Source organism: Lissotriton helveticus, chromosome 12 (assembly GCF_964261635.1).
Source record: "Lissotriton helveticus chromosome 12, aLisHel1.1, whole genome shotgun sequence".
NCBI lineage: Eukaryota > Metazoa > Chordata > Amphibia > Caudata > Salamandridae > Lissotriton > Lissotriton helveticus.
In genome coordinates this window covers 234,591,482-234,608,647 of record NC_136073.1, presented here as the reverse complement: position 1 = coordinate 234,608,647, position 17,166 = coordinate 234,591,482, and the positions used below count along the sequence as shown (strand labels likewise).

The 17,166-nt window shown below is 47.8% G+C and overlaps 1 protein-coding gene across 4 annotated transcripts in view; it reads left to right on the top strand.

Annotated features, from left to right (window-relative positions):
* The window catches only part of PIEZO1 (piezo type mechanosensitive ion channel component 1 (Er blood group)), an 859,941-nt gene that overhangs the window by 697,061 nt on the left and 145,714 nt on the right, over window positions 1-17,166 (top strand). For all 4 annotated transcript variants that reach the window (XM_078670084.1, XM_078670083.1, XM_078670082.1 and 1 more), the window contains one exon: window positions 797-897. In XM_078670084.1, coding sequence (XP_078526210.1) covers window positions 797-897 — 101 coding nt within the window. The remainder of the gene's footprint in view (window positions 1-796; window positions 898-17,166) is intronic.

The following is a 17,166-nucleotide window of genomic DNA, read 5'->3' as shown; positions in this document are numbered from 1 at the left end:
AACCTGGTGGAATTGACATTTTCGGTAGCAGGTAGTTAAGGGACAACTTATAGTTTAAGTTAACCAAGTGTTTTAATGTGGGTTGGAGTGTAAATGCCTGGACTGCCTCCATTTGGAAGCAATATCCCTCATTATATCCTTCTTTTGAGATATGTATTTGTCTCATTGTTTCAATGTTAGCTCAAAAACCAATTTGAATGAAGAGTTGGTCTCTTTACCTTTTGGTCCCAAGATGTATTTATTATGCAAATATTGGGTTGCATTGGGTTTAATCAACTTTAACCAGACTTAAAAAATATATATATATTTATCATTGGAACCCCAACATGATCATAAGTTCTTCATGTAAGTCTTAATTATCAGTGGTTTCTCCGACATTACTAGTCCCAGAATGCACTGGGAAGCTAACACAAGTGTTACAGCTGACATCAGGTGCATATGCACGATTCAGAGCCATAACTGCACCACCCTGTAGAAGTGGTCACAAGTTAGGTACTTACTCACATTCCCGTCTGCTCAAAGGACTTTGATTAACCAGGAACATATATTTTAGCATTTTATTAATACTTGTTTAGTATTGTTTTACCTCACAAATGGATTTATCATTACAAGACCGCATGACTAATTTAGCTCTGGCTGCCAGTGCCGGAAGTTGCAATGTATTGGCTGTTTTGCTAAGCATCTACAGAGGCAATTGATATTTTGCAATAGTCCGCTTTGCAATTGTCCCCCATGTACTTGTCGAGTTTCCAGTTTTTGCTGCTGCCCTCTAATTCTTTGCTCCTGTTTCTGGCAGTGCTTCACTCAGGTGAGTATTACCTGTTTGAATCGGACAGTGAGGAGGAAGAGGAGTCCATGCAGGAGGATCAAAGGCCAGCCAAGCAGAGCGCATTCCAGGTACTGTCCTAGAGTGGAGATTGATTCATTTGTTCATGTTTTTGCCAGCTCTAACATGGTCTTGTTTAATTGTAAACAATCACTTTTAAAGTATGTTGGATGGCAAAGACAGAAGGAGATATATTTAGGATTTTTCTTTTGGCCACTTATATATGGGGTTATGTAGAGGCTAAGTTCTCGACCATTGGACTAGGTGCCATGGGTTTTAATCCCTTTTTTTAAGAACAGTGGTCCCTAGAGAAACAACAGTAACAAGCATTTGCAATGCAATAGGTCTCGCATTCGGAAAGTTTGAGCTATTGGTCTTGCAAATGACACATTTTTTATTTATGTGTTGGTTTTGAAAATAGCTAAATTAATAGCTTTGTCATTTACAATGCCAATACTTTTACCTTTTGCAAATGTGACCCCTATAGCATTTGTAATGCAGCATGTTTTGTATTTATGTGACTTAGATGTATTGATATTACAAATAACAATGGCTTTTAATTTTTTTTAATAATTAATACTTAAATAAAAGTTATTGTAATGTATAATGGCAATAGCTTAAACTTTTGTAAATAACTTTTGTGAAGATTATGTTCAGTGTATTTTATTGTGACGAAAATCCAAGAACAGAAGTGAAATATTAACATCTTTTTGTGACACTTGTAATAAAGCTTGAAACATTGAGAGAACATATTTGAACCAGTTGCTGTTGAATGGTTGCACAGATTGATGCTGTGATGGCGCGGAGAGATGTTGTGGTGGCGACGAGTGATGCTGTGGCGTTCAGTGATGCTGTGGTAGCGCATAGTGATGTTGTGGTGCCCCTGAGTGATGCTGTGGTGCCCCTGAGTGATGCTGTGGTGGTGCGATAGATAGGGTGAGGGCGATAGATAACTAGAGGGAGGGCGATAGATAGATAGATAAATAGAGTGACGGCGATAGATAGATAGACAGAGTGAGGGCGATCGATAGATAGAATGATGACGATAGATAGAGTGAGTGCGATAGACAGAGTGAAGGCGATAGATAGACAGATAGAAGAAGTGAGGGCGATAGATAGAGGGCGATAGATAGAGGGCGATAGATAGAGTGAGGGCGATGGATGGAGTGAGGGCGATGGATGGAGTGAGGGCGATGGATGGAGTGAGGGCGATGGATGGAGTGAGGGCGATGGATGGAGTGAGGGCGATGGATGGAGTGAGGGCGATGGATGGAGTGAGGGCGATGGATGGAGTGAGGGCGATGGATGGAGTGAGGGCGATGGATGGAGTGAGGGCGATGGATGGAGTGAGGGCGATGGATGGAGTGAGGGCGATGGATGGAGTGAGGGCGATGGATGGAGTGAGGGCGATGGATGGAGTGAGGGCGATGGATGGAGTGAGGGCGATGGATGGAGTGAGGGCGATGGATGGAGTGAGGGCGATGGATGGAGTGAGGGCGATGGATGGAGTGAGGGCGATGGATGGAGTGAGGGCGATAGATAGAGTGAGGGCGATAGATAGAGAGAGCGATAGAGAGAGTGATAGAGAGAGAGCGATAGAGTGAGGGCGATAGAGTGATGGCGATAGAGTGAGGGCGATAGAGTGAGGGCGATAGATAGATAGATAGATAGATAGATAGAGTGAGGCAGGTAGATAGGTTGATAGAGTGAGGGCGATAGATGTGTGTGGTTGTGTGTGTGTGTGTGATTGTGTGTGTGTGGTTGTGTGTGTGTGGTATTATGTGTGTGTGGTTGGGTGTGCTGTTGGGTGTTGTTGTGTGTATGGTTGGGTGTGGTTGTGTGTGTGTGTGTGGTTGTGTGTGTGTGGTTGTGTGTGTGTGGTTGGGTGTGGTTGGGTGTGGTTGGGTGTGGTTGGGGGGGTGTGGTTGGGTGTGGGTGGCTGTGTGTGTGTGGTTGTGGGTGTGTGTGGTTGTGGGTGTGTGGGGTTGTGTGTGGGGTTGTGTGTGTGGTTGTGTGTGTGGTTGGGTGTGATTGTGTGTGTGTGGTTGTGCGTGTGTGGTTGTGTGTGAGATTGTGTGTGGGGTGTGGTTGGGTGTGTTTGTGGGGTTGTGTGTGTGTGGTTGTATGTGTGTGTGTGCGTGTTTGTATGTGTGTGTGGGGTTAGAGAAGGATGTATGTGGAAGAGAGCAGCAGATCAGCACAGCAGAAGAGAACAGGGAGTTAAAGAAGGAGGCGGGTGGAAGAGAGCAGCAGATCAGCACAGGAGAAGAGAACAGGGAGTTAGAGAAAAAGGGTGGGTGGAAGAGAGCAGCAGATAAGCACGGAAGAAGAAAACAGGGAGTTAGAGAAGGGGGCGGTGGAAGGGAACAGCAGATCAGCACAGGAGAAGAGAACAGGGAGTTGGAGAAGGGGGCGGGGTGGAGGAGAGCAGCAGATCAGCATGGGTGAACAGGACAGGGAGTTAAAGAAGGAGGCGCGTGAAAGAGAGCAGCAGATCAGCATAGGGGAAGAGAAGAGAACAGGGAGTTAAAGAAGGAGGTGGGGTGCAAGAGAGCAGCAGATCAGCACAGGAGAAGAGAACAGGGAGTTAAAGAAGGAAGCGGGTGGAAGAGAGCGGCAGATCAGCACAGGAGAGAAGAAAACGGAGTTAGAGAAGGGGGCGGTGGAAGGGAACAGCAGATCAGCACGGGGGAAGAGAACAGGGAGTTGGAGAAGGGGGCTGGGTGGAAGAGAGCAGCAGATCAGCACAGGAGACGAGAAGAGAACAGGGAGTTAAAGAAGGAGGTGGGGTGGAAGAGAGCAGCAGATCAGCACAGGAGAAGAGGACAGGGAGTTAAAGAAGAAAGCGGGTGGAAGAGAACAGCAGATCAGCACGGGAGAAAAGAACAGGGAGTTAAAGAAGGAGGCGGGTTGGAAGAGAGCAGCAGATCAGCACGGGAGAAAAGAACAGTGAGTTAAAGAAGGAGGTGGGGTGGAAGAGAGCAGCAGATCAGCACAGGAGAAAAGACGAGGGAGTTAAAGAAGGAAGCGTGTGGAAGAGAACAGCAGATCAGCACGGGAGAAAAGAACAGTGTGTTAAAGAAGGAGGCGGGGTGAAGGAGAGCAGCAGATCAACACGGCAGAAAAGAACAGGGAGTTAAAGAAGGAGGCGGGTGGAAGAGAGCAGCAGATCAGCACAGGAGAAGGGAACAGGGAGTTAAAGAAGGAGGTGGGGTGGAAGAGAGCAGCAGATTAGCAAAGGAGAAGAGAACAGGGAGTTAAAGAAGGAGGCGGGTGGAAGAGAGCAGCAGATCAGCACAGCAAAAGAGAACAGGGAGTTAAAGAAGAAGGTGGAGTGGAAGAGAGCAGCAGATCCGCATGAGCGAAGAGAAGAGAACAAGGAGTGAGAGGAGGAGGTGGGCGGAAGAGAGCAGAAAGATCATCACAGGAGAAGAGAACAGGGGGTAGAGAAGGAGGTGGGGTGGAAGAGAACAGCAGATCAGCACGAGAGAAGAGAACAGGGAGTTAAAGAAGGAGGTGGATAGATAGAGTGAGGGAGGGCGATAGATAGAGTGAGGGAGGGAGGGCGGTAGATAGAGTGAGGGAGGGCGATAGATAGAGTGAGGGAGGGCGATAGATAGATGGATTGAGTGGGGGCGGTAGAGTGAGTGGGGGTGGTAGAGTGAGTGAGGGCAGTAGAGTGAGGGCGGTAGAGTGGTAGAGTGAGGGCGGTAGAGTGGTAGAGTGAGGGTGGTAGAGTGAGGGTGGTAGATTGAGGGCGTGAGGGTGGTAGAGTGAGGGCGGTAGAGTGGTAGAGGGAGGCAGTAGAGTGAAAGAGTGAGGGCGGTAGTGTGAGGGCGGTAGAGTGAGGGCAGTTGAGTGGTAGAGTGAGGGCAGTGTAGTGGTAGAGTGAGGGTGGTAGAGTGAGGGCGGTAGAGTGAGGGTCGTAGAGTGAGGGCGGTAGAGTGAGGACATGAGGGCGGTAGAGTGGTAGAGTGAGGGCAGTAGAGTGAGTTCGGTAGAGTGGTAGAGTGAGGACGGTAGAGTGAGGGTCGTAGAGTGAGGGCGGTAGAGTGAGGGCGTGAGTGCGGTAGAGTGGTAGAGTGAGGGCGGTAGGGTGGTAGAGTGAGGGCGGTAGAGTGAGGGCGGTAGAGTGGTAGAGTGAGGGCGGTAGAGTGAGGGCGGTAGAGTGAGGGCGGTAGAGTGAGGGCATGAGGGCAGTAGAGTGGTAGAGTGAGGGCGGTAGAGTGAGGGCGGTAGAGTGGTAGAGTGAGGGCAGTAGAGTGAGGGCCATAGAGTGGTAGAGTGAGGGCGGTAGAGTGAGGGCTTGAGGGCGGTAGAGTGGTAGAGTGAGGGCGGTGGAGTGGTAGAGTGAGGGCGGTAGAGTGAGGATGGTAGAGTGAGGGTGCTAGAGTGGTAGAGTGAGGGCGGTAGAGTGAGGGCGGTAGAGTGAGGGCGGTAGAGTGAGGGCGGTAGAGTGAAAGAGTGAGGGCGGTAGTGTGAGGGCGGTAGAGTGAGGGCGGTTGAGTGGTAGAGTGAGGGCGGTAGAGTGAGGGCGGTAGAGTGAGGGCGGTGGAGTGAGGATGTGAGGGCGGTAGAGTGGTAGAGTGAGGGCAGTAGAGTGGTAGAGTGAGGGCAGTAGAGTGAGGGCGTGAGTGCGGTAGAGTGGTAGAGTGAGGGCGGTAGGGTGGTAGAGTGAGGGCGGTAGAGTGAGGGCGTGAGGGCGGTAGAGTGAGGGCGGTAGAGCGGTAGAGTGAGGGTGGTAGAGTGAGGGCGGTAGAGTGAGGGCGGTAGAGTGAGGGCGGTAGAGTGGTAGAGTGAGGGCTGTAGAGTGAGGGCGGTAGAGTGAGGGCGGTGGAGTGAGGATGTGAGGGCGGTAGAGTGGTAGAGTGAGGGCAGTAGAGTGAGGGCGTGAGTGCGGTAGAGTGGTAGAGTGAGGGCGGTAGGGTGGTAGAGTGAGGGCGGTAGAGTGAGGGCGTGAGGGCGGTAGAGTGAGGGCGGTAGAGCGGTAGAGTGAGGGTGGTAGAGTGAGGGCGGTAGAGTGAGGGCGGTAGAGTGAGGGCGGTAGAGTGGTAGAGTGAGGGCAGTAGAGTGAGGGCCATAGAGTGAGGGCGGTAGAGTGAGGACGTGAGGGCGGTAGAGTGAGGGCGGTAGAGTGAGGGCGGTATAGTGAGGATGTGAGGGCGGTAGAGTGGTAGAGTGAGGGCAGTAGAGTGAGGGCGTGAGTGCGGTAGAGTGGTAGAGTGAGGGCGGTAGGGTGGTAGAGTGAGGGCGGTAGAGTGAGGGCGTGAGGGCGGTAGAGTGAGGGCGGTAGAGCGGTAGAGTGAGGGTGGTAGAGTGAGGGCGGTAGAGTGAGGGCGGTAGAGTGAGGGCGGTAGAGTGGTAGAGTGAGGGCGGTAGAGTGAGGGCATGAGGGCAGTAGAGTGGTAGAGTGAGGGCGGTAGAGTGAGGGCGGTAGAGTGGTAGAGTGAGGGCAGTAGAGTGAGGGCCATAGAGTGAGGGCGGTAGAGCGAGGGCTTGAGGGCGGTAGAGTGGTAGAATGGTAGAGTGAGGGCGGTAGAGTGAGGACGTGAGGGCGGTAGGGTGGTAGAGTGAGGGCGATAGAGTGAGGGCGTGAGTGCGGTAGAGTGGTAGAGTGAGGGTGCTAGAGTGGTAGAGTGAGGGTGGTAGAGCGAGGGCGGTAGAGTGGTAGAGTGAGGGCAGTAGAGTGGTAGAGTGAGGGCGGTAGAGTGAGGGCGGTAGAGTGGTAGAGTGAGGGCGGTAGAGTGAGGGCGGCAGAGTGGTAGAGTGAGGGCGGTAGAGTGGTAGAGTGAGGGCGGTAGAGTGAGGGCGGTAGAGTGAGGGCGGTAGAGTGGTAGAGTTAGGGCGGTAGAGTTAGGGCGGTAGAGTGAGGGCAGTAGAGTGGTAGAGTGAGGGCGGTAGAGTGGTAGAGTGAGGGTGTGATAGAGTGAGGGTGGTAGAGTGAGGGCGGTAGAGTGGTAGAGTTAGGGCGGTAGAGTTAGGGCGGTAGAGTGAGGGCAGTAGAGTGGTAGAGTGAGGGCGGTAGAGTGGTAGAGTGAGGGTGGTAGAGTGAGGGCGGTAGAGTGGTAGAGTGAGGGCGGTAGAGTGAGGGCGGTAGAGTGAGGGCGGTAGAGTGAGGGCGGTAGAGTGGTAGAGTTAGGGCGGTAGAGTTAGGGCGGTAGAGTGAGGGCAGTAGAGTGGTAGAGTGAGGGCGGTAGAGTGAGGGCGGTAGAGTGGTAGAGTGAGGGCGGTAGAGTGAGGGCGGCAGAGTGGTAGAGTGAGGGCGGTAGAGTGAGGGCGGTAGAGTGAGGGCGGTAGAGTGAGGGCGGTAGAGTGAGGGCGGTAGAGTGAGGGCGGTAGAGTGGTAGAGTTAGGGCGGTAGAGTTAGGGCGGTAGAGTGAGGGCAGTAGAGTGGTAGAGTGAGGGCGGTAGAATGGTAGAGTGAGGGTGGTAGAGTGAGGGCGGTAGAGTGAGGGTGTGTGGGCGGTAGAGTGAGGGCGGTAGAGTACCCACAGAGTAGGATCTCTGGTCAGGGGCACCTCTGCCTGCTGGCCAGGTTAATTTCAGCATGAAGAGTCAAACGTCACAGAGGGCTCTGCCAGTCCTGACCTTCTAGATGGAGTGTGAAGTAAGTAAAGAAGATCCTGGCCAAAAATGAAGCAGCAAGACCTAGCAGGGAAGGACCCACCTGTTAGAGCTATGCACTGGTCAATTCTGGCACTTGTGACCATCCCACATCAGCTCTTCTTAAAAGAACCCCATAGCTGCTAATGCAAACTTTCAGAGAGCTCTCTTCTGTAGGTTCAGTTTGTTCTTGACTTCAGTACAAATGGGCATAGGGTGTAAAGCAAGCATTGGGGGGCGTGCGGTTATCTGAAAGAAAATACTACTATGCAAAAAAAGCCTTTCGGCAACCAATAATAAAAAAGCATTGGTAAGACCAATAGGGCTTACCTTTTGCATCCACTGGCTTTGCTAATGATTGTTGCAGATGCTGTTAAGCATCAGCAAAATGCTTTACAGCGACGCTGCATTGCATCGGCAAAAAAAAAAGGAAAGGTGAGATGATGCAGCTGCTGTTGCTAATCACGGCATGACACGGGCGCCATATACCGTTTTCTTTTAACTGATTGGTCTTAGATGGCAGATGTCACGTACTTCGGCAAAGCCAGCAATAGTGTTATTGATGTAGTGGAGCCAAATGGCAGCTGTTGGACCTTCCAAATAAAACAGTGGGGAAAAACATATGATTGTGAGGGTAGGACAGCAAAGGGGAATGGGTTTGAAGGGAGGAGGGAATATAAAATAAAAATAAAGTCGTGGGTGAAGTGAGTGGGACAAAGAGCACACAGGAGAGGCACCAAGAGCGCAGTGGTCAGTGAGTGTTGAGAGGGAAACAGCACACCCAGGGCCAGATGTAGGTAATTCTATTTTACCACTTCTTAAATACCGAATTTTACCGATTCGGTATTTAAGAAGTGGTAAAATAGAGGGGGGGGGGGGAATGTAGGTAACACAGACTCGGTAAATACCGAATCGTTAAGATTCGGTATTTACCGATTCTGTAAATACCGATTCGGTAATGCCCATTGATTCCTATGGGCATTGAAGCCCATAGGAATCAATGGGCATTACCGAATTGGTATTTACCGATTCGGTAAATACCGATTCCAGCAAGGGCGCAGGGGGTGTCACTTTGACACCCTCTAGCACCCCAAAGACGGGCATGTGTGCCATGTGGCACACAGACATGCCCTAAGGGCATGTCTGTCTGTCACATGGCTAGGTGTGCATGCACACATGTGCATGCACACCTGGATTCGGTATTTTACCACCCAATTGGATTGGGTGGTGAAATACCGAATCTGTAAGGCCTTTGGGACTCAGAAGAGTCCCACCTACATCTGGGATTTACCGAATCGGTAAAAATACCGATTTGGTATTTTACAGAATCTGTAAATTTACCGATTCGGTAAATTTACCGAATCTGTAAAATGATGCCCCTACATCCCAAATACCCATTTCCCGGTCGGTAAAGGCCGAAATCGGCCATTACCGGTCGGTAAATGGCCTCCTACATCTGGCCCTAAGACACAATGGCGGGAGCTGGAAAACACATACACTCAAGGACTGCTGAAAGAAAAACAAAATACTTCCCTAAATGTTAACAGTCAAAGCATACAAGACATCCAAACAACAAGAAAAGCGGACATCAAAGGAAGGGTGGGAGGAAACGAGCATATGGGGTGATAACAAAAGTTAATTGCTGTAAGAGGGAGAGCAGGAAGTGAGGCCGAGCGCGCGATGCCGAAAGCAGTCTGCTGCTTTCAAGTCCGATACCAGATGCCAGCTTCGCGCTTGAATGCCTCACATGCACTGGCCATAATCCGCATTCCAAAGGTCTTTGGCAGGATTTTCTGGTGCCCCTCTATATCTCTCGCATAGCGATTGCTTACGCAATAGCTAGGCTCGACCTAAAAAGAGGGGGAAATGAATATAGACCCAGTCAGTGCTATTTTTGTATAACTACTCCAGCCGGATATAGGTCAGATATTTAATATTTTAAATTCAAATAGGAACAATATAGACAAGACAATTTGTAAGTGGGACACAAGCCTGCATCCAACTAAACCAAGAGGGACAAACAATGAAGAACACAAAGGGCGCAGGCAAAGCTGTAGGTTTGTTAAACACACAATTTTTAATGTAACAAATAAATTGCAAGAGAACACCTTTACACATTAAATGTCAATTTAGAGTAGTGTATAAGGTGTATGAGGTGTCGACAGCGTTTCGATCCATATATACAATAAATGGATCTTATCAGGACATATAGAATAAGCATGCCTGTGTGCAATTGACTGTAATAAATGGTCTTCTCCCGCATCACGGAAGCTGGCATTTACTGTCTGCAACCCAGTAACACGGACCTAGCACAACCCTAAACCTGGAATTAGGAGCACGCGGCTGCGGCTGCCTCCCCATTGGGGAAACTCAAGCCATCGCTCCTTCCCCTTCCTATCACTGGATGGGTCTCACTAATACTGCACCATTACCTTTGACGCTCTAAGCGGTACGGTTCCCCTACACCTCTGATTGTATTTTTCTTGGTCTGGCTGTTCACCATTCGTGCCCTCAGTTCCATATTTGTTACTATGCATGCGGGAGTTGCCAACATTTATTACAGGCAATTTTACACAAGTATGCTTATTCTCAATGTCCTGATATTGTTCCTATTTGAATTTAAAATTTTAAATATCTGACCTCTGTCTGGCTGGACAAGTTATACAAATATAGTACTGACTTGGTCTATAATCATTTCCCCCCTTTTTGCTGTTTTCTCTATGCACCACTGTTCTTAAAAATAGCTTAATTCCCAAGGTCCCTGGCAGACCTTACTTGGGTTCCTTTGTTTCTTTACAATATGGGTTTTAATCTCGACATTCTCACCATAATATGATAACCACAACTCAGTGGTCACCACACGGTAGGTGGAAACACCTCCCTCATTGAATCAAAACAAAGACAACACCCTTTGAACCACACATCATACTGGTGTAGCACGCTACCAATGTAGACAAACACTTCAGCACCTTGCATAGAGGTAGTATTCACTATATAAATGTTACAATACAATGCATATTGTTTGAAATGGGGTTTCTGATTGGCTAGGGTATGCACCTAAGCCAGGTAGAACCCACCACTCTAGTTACGGCAAGTCAGTTACTCAAAGATAACCTGTGCTCACTCTCTGATAACTTGGCGCAGAGCAGCCAGACTTATCATCAGAGGCAATGTGTAAAACGTTTGTGCAACTCACTCACACAGCAAAACAATGAATACACTACAAAAAAAACTCCACACAGAGGTATATGCAAAAATATGCTTTCTATAGTGTATATATCACAAAACCAAAATGCAGTACATCATAAATACTTTGTACATTATGCAGTTGTCAAGATATGTCCCCCAAATGCAGGTAACGCATAAGTATGTCCCAAAGCTTGCAGTATCAAGCAAGATGCAGAGCTAAACATTCCATAGATATCATTTAGAATACATGTGTCACTATGGTAGCTCTTATGGCCCTATTAGGGCAATTGCGGAAAAAGGGTAGGGGTAAATCACAAAAATATCAGTTGACACCTAGAGCACAGAACACCTGTGCTCTTATATCACTTTGTACAGTAATTTTCTAAGCCCCCTGTTGAAACAGTATTTGGGCATAAACCGTAGCGCACAGGAGCACCTGCATGCCTACCACACGTGTTACGGTAATGTGAAATCTCCCTCAACGGTTCTGACACTCATGGCCACTCCACTCTGCACCTGCATGCCTACCACACGTGTTACGGTAATGTGAAATCTCCCTCAACGGTTCTGACACTCATGGCCACTCCACTCTGCACCTGCATGCCTACCACACGTGTTAGGGTAATGTGAAATCTCCCTCAACGGTTCTGACACTCATGGCCACTCCACTCTGCTTTCGGGGTCCTCGCCTGCAGTTTCACCCCTACCGCAGCGAAACTGAACAGTGCTCCCCACCACGGTAGGTCCACAGGGAGGGGGTACCAGCTTGCAGGTATGCAAGATACCTCATTCCCAACTCCTAACCCCAGCTGCCCACGATTGCGCTGTGCAGCTGCAAGAGCTGAATACCTGTAGGAAGCTAGCTCTGTATATGGTATACCACTAGGTGAGTATACCGTGCAAAGACTTCAAAGATTCCCCAGAAGAGTACAGGGCTCAATGTAAAACCCAAAGTGCTCTATTAGTGGTAGTGTGGGCAAGCAGCCTTAGGCCTAACACAAGACATTTATTGCCCAACATCGACCAATAAGTGGACAACACTCAAAAAGGAGATCCACACCAATTTTATAAAAATAAGCTTTATTTGAGTTTTATTTTAAGACCAAGATCTTCACAGTAAGGTACGTAAGTTTTTCAGGAAAAATAAGTTTCACTTTCAAAAGTCTGGATGATACAGATGCGCGCTTCTCTGGCAGCTCTGATGTCGAAGAGGAGAGTGGGAATGGGTGGGTTAGAGGCAAAGGTAGTGCCACAAGAGGCTCCTCTCCTGCCAAGCAATGACTTCCCTTCCCTATCCATGACGTAGCATAAGGCTCCTTCTATGTCAGTGGAGAAAACATCACCTCAGATTAGTAGGTACTCTCCATTGTGCGGGAAGGTTCTTGCCTCAAATTACACTTCCCACCTTCCTTAGGTTGAACACCTCTAAGACCCTTATAATGAGGTGCAGTCGTGGTAGCCAGAGGTGCAGGGATATGTTTGTGGAAGGCCAGAAGATTAGGCCCACAAAAAGATTTTCATACTTTGGAATACTCTTTGACTAAAATGACTCATGGACTCAAGCAGTAACAGCAAAAAAGTTCGCGTTTTTAAGGACTACAACTGCACTTGTTAACTTCTCAAGAAAATTGGGGAGAAGACCTCCGGTAGAACTTATCCAGATCTATGAAACAAAATGTATTTCTACTGCTATGTATGGAGCAGGGGTGTGGGGTTTCGTCGACACATATCTGTTACAACTGGTAGAAAACTCCTTTTTAAGATGCATCTTGGCTGTGCCATGTAGTACATCTTCGCATGTTAGCCATGGCGAGGTGAGATTATCGTTTAATCTTATAAAAATGTAGCCTATTCTTTTATGGCATAGGATCTGGAAAATACCTGAGACAAAGCTAAACCGGGATATCCTAACAAACAGTTTGAAACTGGAAGGGTCCATAAAGATCCCCTGGGTAAAGTATGTACGAAATTTTATACCTGACCTGGGTCATTTAGAATATTTTACTGACCCAAGTACCATGCTGCTGTTTACTAGAAAAGATCTAAAAAAAGAGGGTCTTCTCTTTCTGGACATTAAAAGAACATCGGCAGAGATTGTAAAGCCTAGTGTACAGCATAACCAGTTGATACATACAACCATATTTAACAATCGTACCTGGAGGCTATGATAGGTTTTTATTGACTAGATTCAGGCTTGGTATATTCCACAGACTCCAATAATTAACGATTGGGCCCGAGAAATGCAAATGTGTCCCTGTGACAATCATTCAGAACAAACTACTATACATGTCCTTTTATTTTGTAAATTTTACAGTAACTTAAGGAAAGAATAGATTGACCCAATTTTAAAATCTCTAGGGATGAGACAATATCGCCGGCGTTCATAATGTTACAGTTTTTGGATAATGTTCACAGAATGTGGAGGATATGAATGTTTTTAAAAAATGTACTCCGGCATAGGAAACGTACAGTATTTTAATCAACGAGGTCATAAAGAATGCTTTGGGACATCAGTATTATTAATTTGAATTTTATAATGAATTGAATATAGTATATATTTGTTTTCTTTTCTGTTTTTAACCTGTGATGAATTGTCTGTTTTTATGTGCTTTTATGATTGTCTGAAAAAGCAATCGAATAAAGTTCTTTTTGACTTTGACACTTCCCACACACAACATCCCACCTTCCATCATGTCCTGAGTTCAGACCACCTTCACCTTTGGAAGAAGAGGTTCAGGAACTCTTACAAAGGGGTGCAGTAGAAGCAGTACCTGCACACCATGTGGTGCAGGAGTTTATTCCCAGTACTTTTTATTCCTCAAAAAAGACGGCACATTCTGGTCAATCCTCAACCTACAGACATTAAACAGGTTCATATTCTCTGAACACTTTTACATGGTGACTCTACAGGATAGCCTCCCTCTACTGCACACATGTAAATTCAAGTCAGTGCTGGATCTGAAAAGCATTTACTTTCTTATCTAAATTCACCCAGCATATCAGCAGTACTTTTGCTGTAATAGACCGACACTACCAATTCAAGGTGTTGCTTTTCAGAGTCGCTACAACTCTAAGAGTGTTTACTAAGTGCACTGCAGCTGTAGTAGCACACCTGCTCAGAAATTTGATTCACATCTTAGACAACTGGCTGATCAAGAGAAGCAGCAAGTGGCAAACTAGCACACACTCAACAAGTAGTCTATCTGCTTCACAACCTGAGAATCACATTTCCAGCCACAGCAGATTCAGCCTCTCCTTGGGGTCCTCTAGACAATAAAAGTCAAGGCACATCTTAACAACCATAGGGTGAGGGAATTCCAAAAGCTGTCGCCTCTTTTTTCATGCAAGGGCATTGGTAGGATTTAGTGTTTGTACCATCCAAGGATCTTCAGTCTCTTCTTTGGTGCAACAATGAGAACTTGTTGTTCGGAAAACCCTTTCTAACCCCTTCCACAAGTGAGCATCACCACTAATGCCTCTCTCATGTGATGGGAACTCACTTCTGCAACTTAACTGTTCAAGGGTGGTAGACTCTTCAGCACCAGGGGTGCAGCATAAACTATCCGGTGCTCTAAGCCACCAGACTAGCCCTCCAAGCATTCCTCCCTCTCATACAGGGTAAGATAGTACTACTAAAAACAGACAACATGACAGTCATGTTCTACATTCAGAAGCAGGAGGCACACATTCTTACTAGATCTCTGCACTACCATAACATATGTCATTGGCCAATCTTCCACAATATTCACAGGTACTTCCAACATTGGGGAGCTCCAACAATAGACCTGTTTGCCACTCCTGGAAATGCAAAATGCCAAAACTTTGCCTCCTGTTACCCGTAGTCCATGACCAGTACACTGTAGATGAACTGGTCATGAATATTTAACCTTTGGTTCTCTGCCTCTCATCCCCTACATGATGAGAAATAATAGACTGGTGTCCATGACCTTTATTCTAGTAGCTTCAACTTGGGCCAGCCCTCCCTAGTATTCCATGCTCCTGGAGATGTCAGACAACCCTCACAACAAGCTCCAACGTACACCAGGCCCTCTCACTCATCATTTGAAGCAACTCAGGCACCCAGATCCAAAGCAGCTGAACCACGCAATTTGGCACCTGATGTCTTAATGTTTGGTTATCGCAAAGTCTCACACCAGCTGTGCCACAAAGTGGAAAAGGTTTATGAATGAATGAGGCCTCCCAGCGCTAGGAACAGAACCCACCCAAATGACCGACTTTAGGCGACCGGGAACAAGAACGTTTTCATCTGTCTACGGAAGGACATATAGTCATCCTCCAAACAGATGTAATTTGGAAGGGCATTCCAGCTCTTAGAGGCCATATAGGAGAATCGTCTTCCATCACTCCTGGACCTGTAAATTCTAGGGACTACTGCCATGCGTTTATTTCCCTAGCGCAGGGCTCGGCTGAGACAGTGCGGAGAAATGATGGAGTGTAGGATGGGTTGACCCTTGGAAGACAGAATCTTGTGGGCAATGCAGAGGGATTTAAACTGAATCCTCTCCGAAACTGAGAGCCAGTGTAGGGAGGCTATATAGGCTCGCGCAGATTCTCTGTGGGGGGCCCGTAAAAGGAGTCGGGCTGCACAATTCTGCACAGACTGAAGCTTCTTTATCGTTGATCGCGGAGCGCCCAGATAAAGGGCATTTGCATAGTCCAGACGAGATACAACTAAGGCTTGGACCAGCAGTTTCCTCGCATTAAACGGCAGCAGAGGGAGGATTTTCCTAACCATCTTAAGCAGTCCATAACTGTCGAATTTCTTTCACGAGAAAGTCACTGACATCTATGCCTCATTTAATGCGGCGAATAGGTCCGACACAGAGGCCGTACCCCCCACTCATTTTCCAGCTAAGGACATAAGGTTGCGTGCGTTCAAACCTATCACCTTGGATGTGGCGGTGAATAAATTACAGCTATGTAAATCAGGTTCGCCCCTAGATCCCATGCCCGCCCAGGTGTTCACTGCAGTAGCACCTGTGATTGTACAACCCCTGGCAACATTATGGAACTCCTCCCTCTCATCAGGTCAGTTCCCGGAGACATGGAAACAGGCCATTCTCATCCCCCTCTTGAAAAAACATGAGTCTGACCCTGCTGTATTCAGCAACTATCGCCCTATATCATTGCTCCCCAAACCAGCCAAAATCCTGGAAAAAATTGTCCAAGAACAACTTTCCGACTATTTAGAATCGAATGAACTTATACACAACTCACAATCCGGATTTAGGACCGGGTATAGTACTGAGACAGCACTACTGGAGGTCTCAGAGACCGTGCGGGAGTGCGTGGACAGGGGAGAGGTAGCCATGCTCGTGCTCCTCGACCTGTCCGCAGCTTTCGACACGGTCTCCCACGCCATTCTGTTGGACAGGCTCCTAGAGATGGGGATTTATGACACCCCGCTGCCCTGGATTACCTCCTTCTTGATGGACCGCACACAACAAGTCTGGTGCCGTCCGTTCTGGTCTAAAGATAAAAAACCACTCGATTGTGGTGTGCCACAAGGATCTGCCCTCAGACCTCTTTTTTTAATGTTTATCTCGCACCCCTGGCAAAGGTGATAGAGACATTTGGGGTTAGAGTGGTCTCTTACGCTGACGATACTCAGCTCATTTTCTCTTTCAGAGACCACTCGCCCCTCGGTTTAGAAAATTTTAAAACCTGCCTTTCCAATATTGTAGCCTGGATGACTCTGAACACGCTAAAACTTAACACCGATGCAACGGAGGTGTTGTTCTTTAATCAAGCGACCCCCCTGTTACCCGCCACCTATTGGCCTGCAGAATTAAACCCTCCGCCCACCCCGGTAAAGATGGCACGCAATCTCGGTGTCCAATTTGACAACGAACTATCCTATACAACCCAGATCCTGAAAGTCACCTCGGCATGCTTTGGCAAACTCCACATAATAAAAAAGATCTCCCCCTTTTTCCCCACTGAGTCACTGAAGACAGTGACGCACGCCCTGGTCACTTCGCACTTGGACTACGCAAACAGTTTGTATTTAGGACTTCCTGCCTACCTTCTCCACAGACTGCAGATCGTTCAGAACGCCGCTGCCAGGCTGATTTGTAAGGTCCCCTACCGGCATTCCATCTCACCTCACCTAAGGAAGCTTCATTGGCTCCCTATCACCGCACGCATCAAATTTAAGGCCCTTGTACTGGTCTTCAGGGCTTTGAATGGAAAAGGCCCCAGATACCTCCGTCACAGGCTAAAGATAGTCCAATCGTCTTGTGATCTCAGATCAAACCACCTCCGTCTCTTGCTCCCTCCCAGATTCCGCCTAGCAAGAAAGGGTGGTAGAGCATTTGCGGTGGTGGTATCTAAACTCTGGAATTCTCTACCTATCAGTCTTCGTCTCACTGACACCGAATCACAATTCAGGGGCAAACTTAAGACTTTTCTATTTTCCAGCTGCTAAATTCTTTGTTCCTCCCGCTTGCAGTCCTCAGTGCCGGGACACCCCCGTTGGGGGTAGCCGTGCGCTCAATAAATGTCATAAATAAATAAATAACAGACTC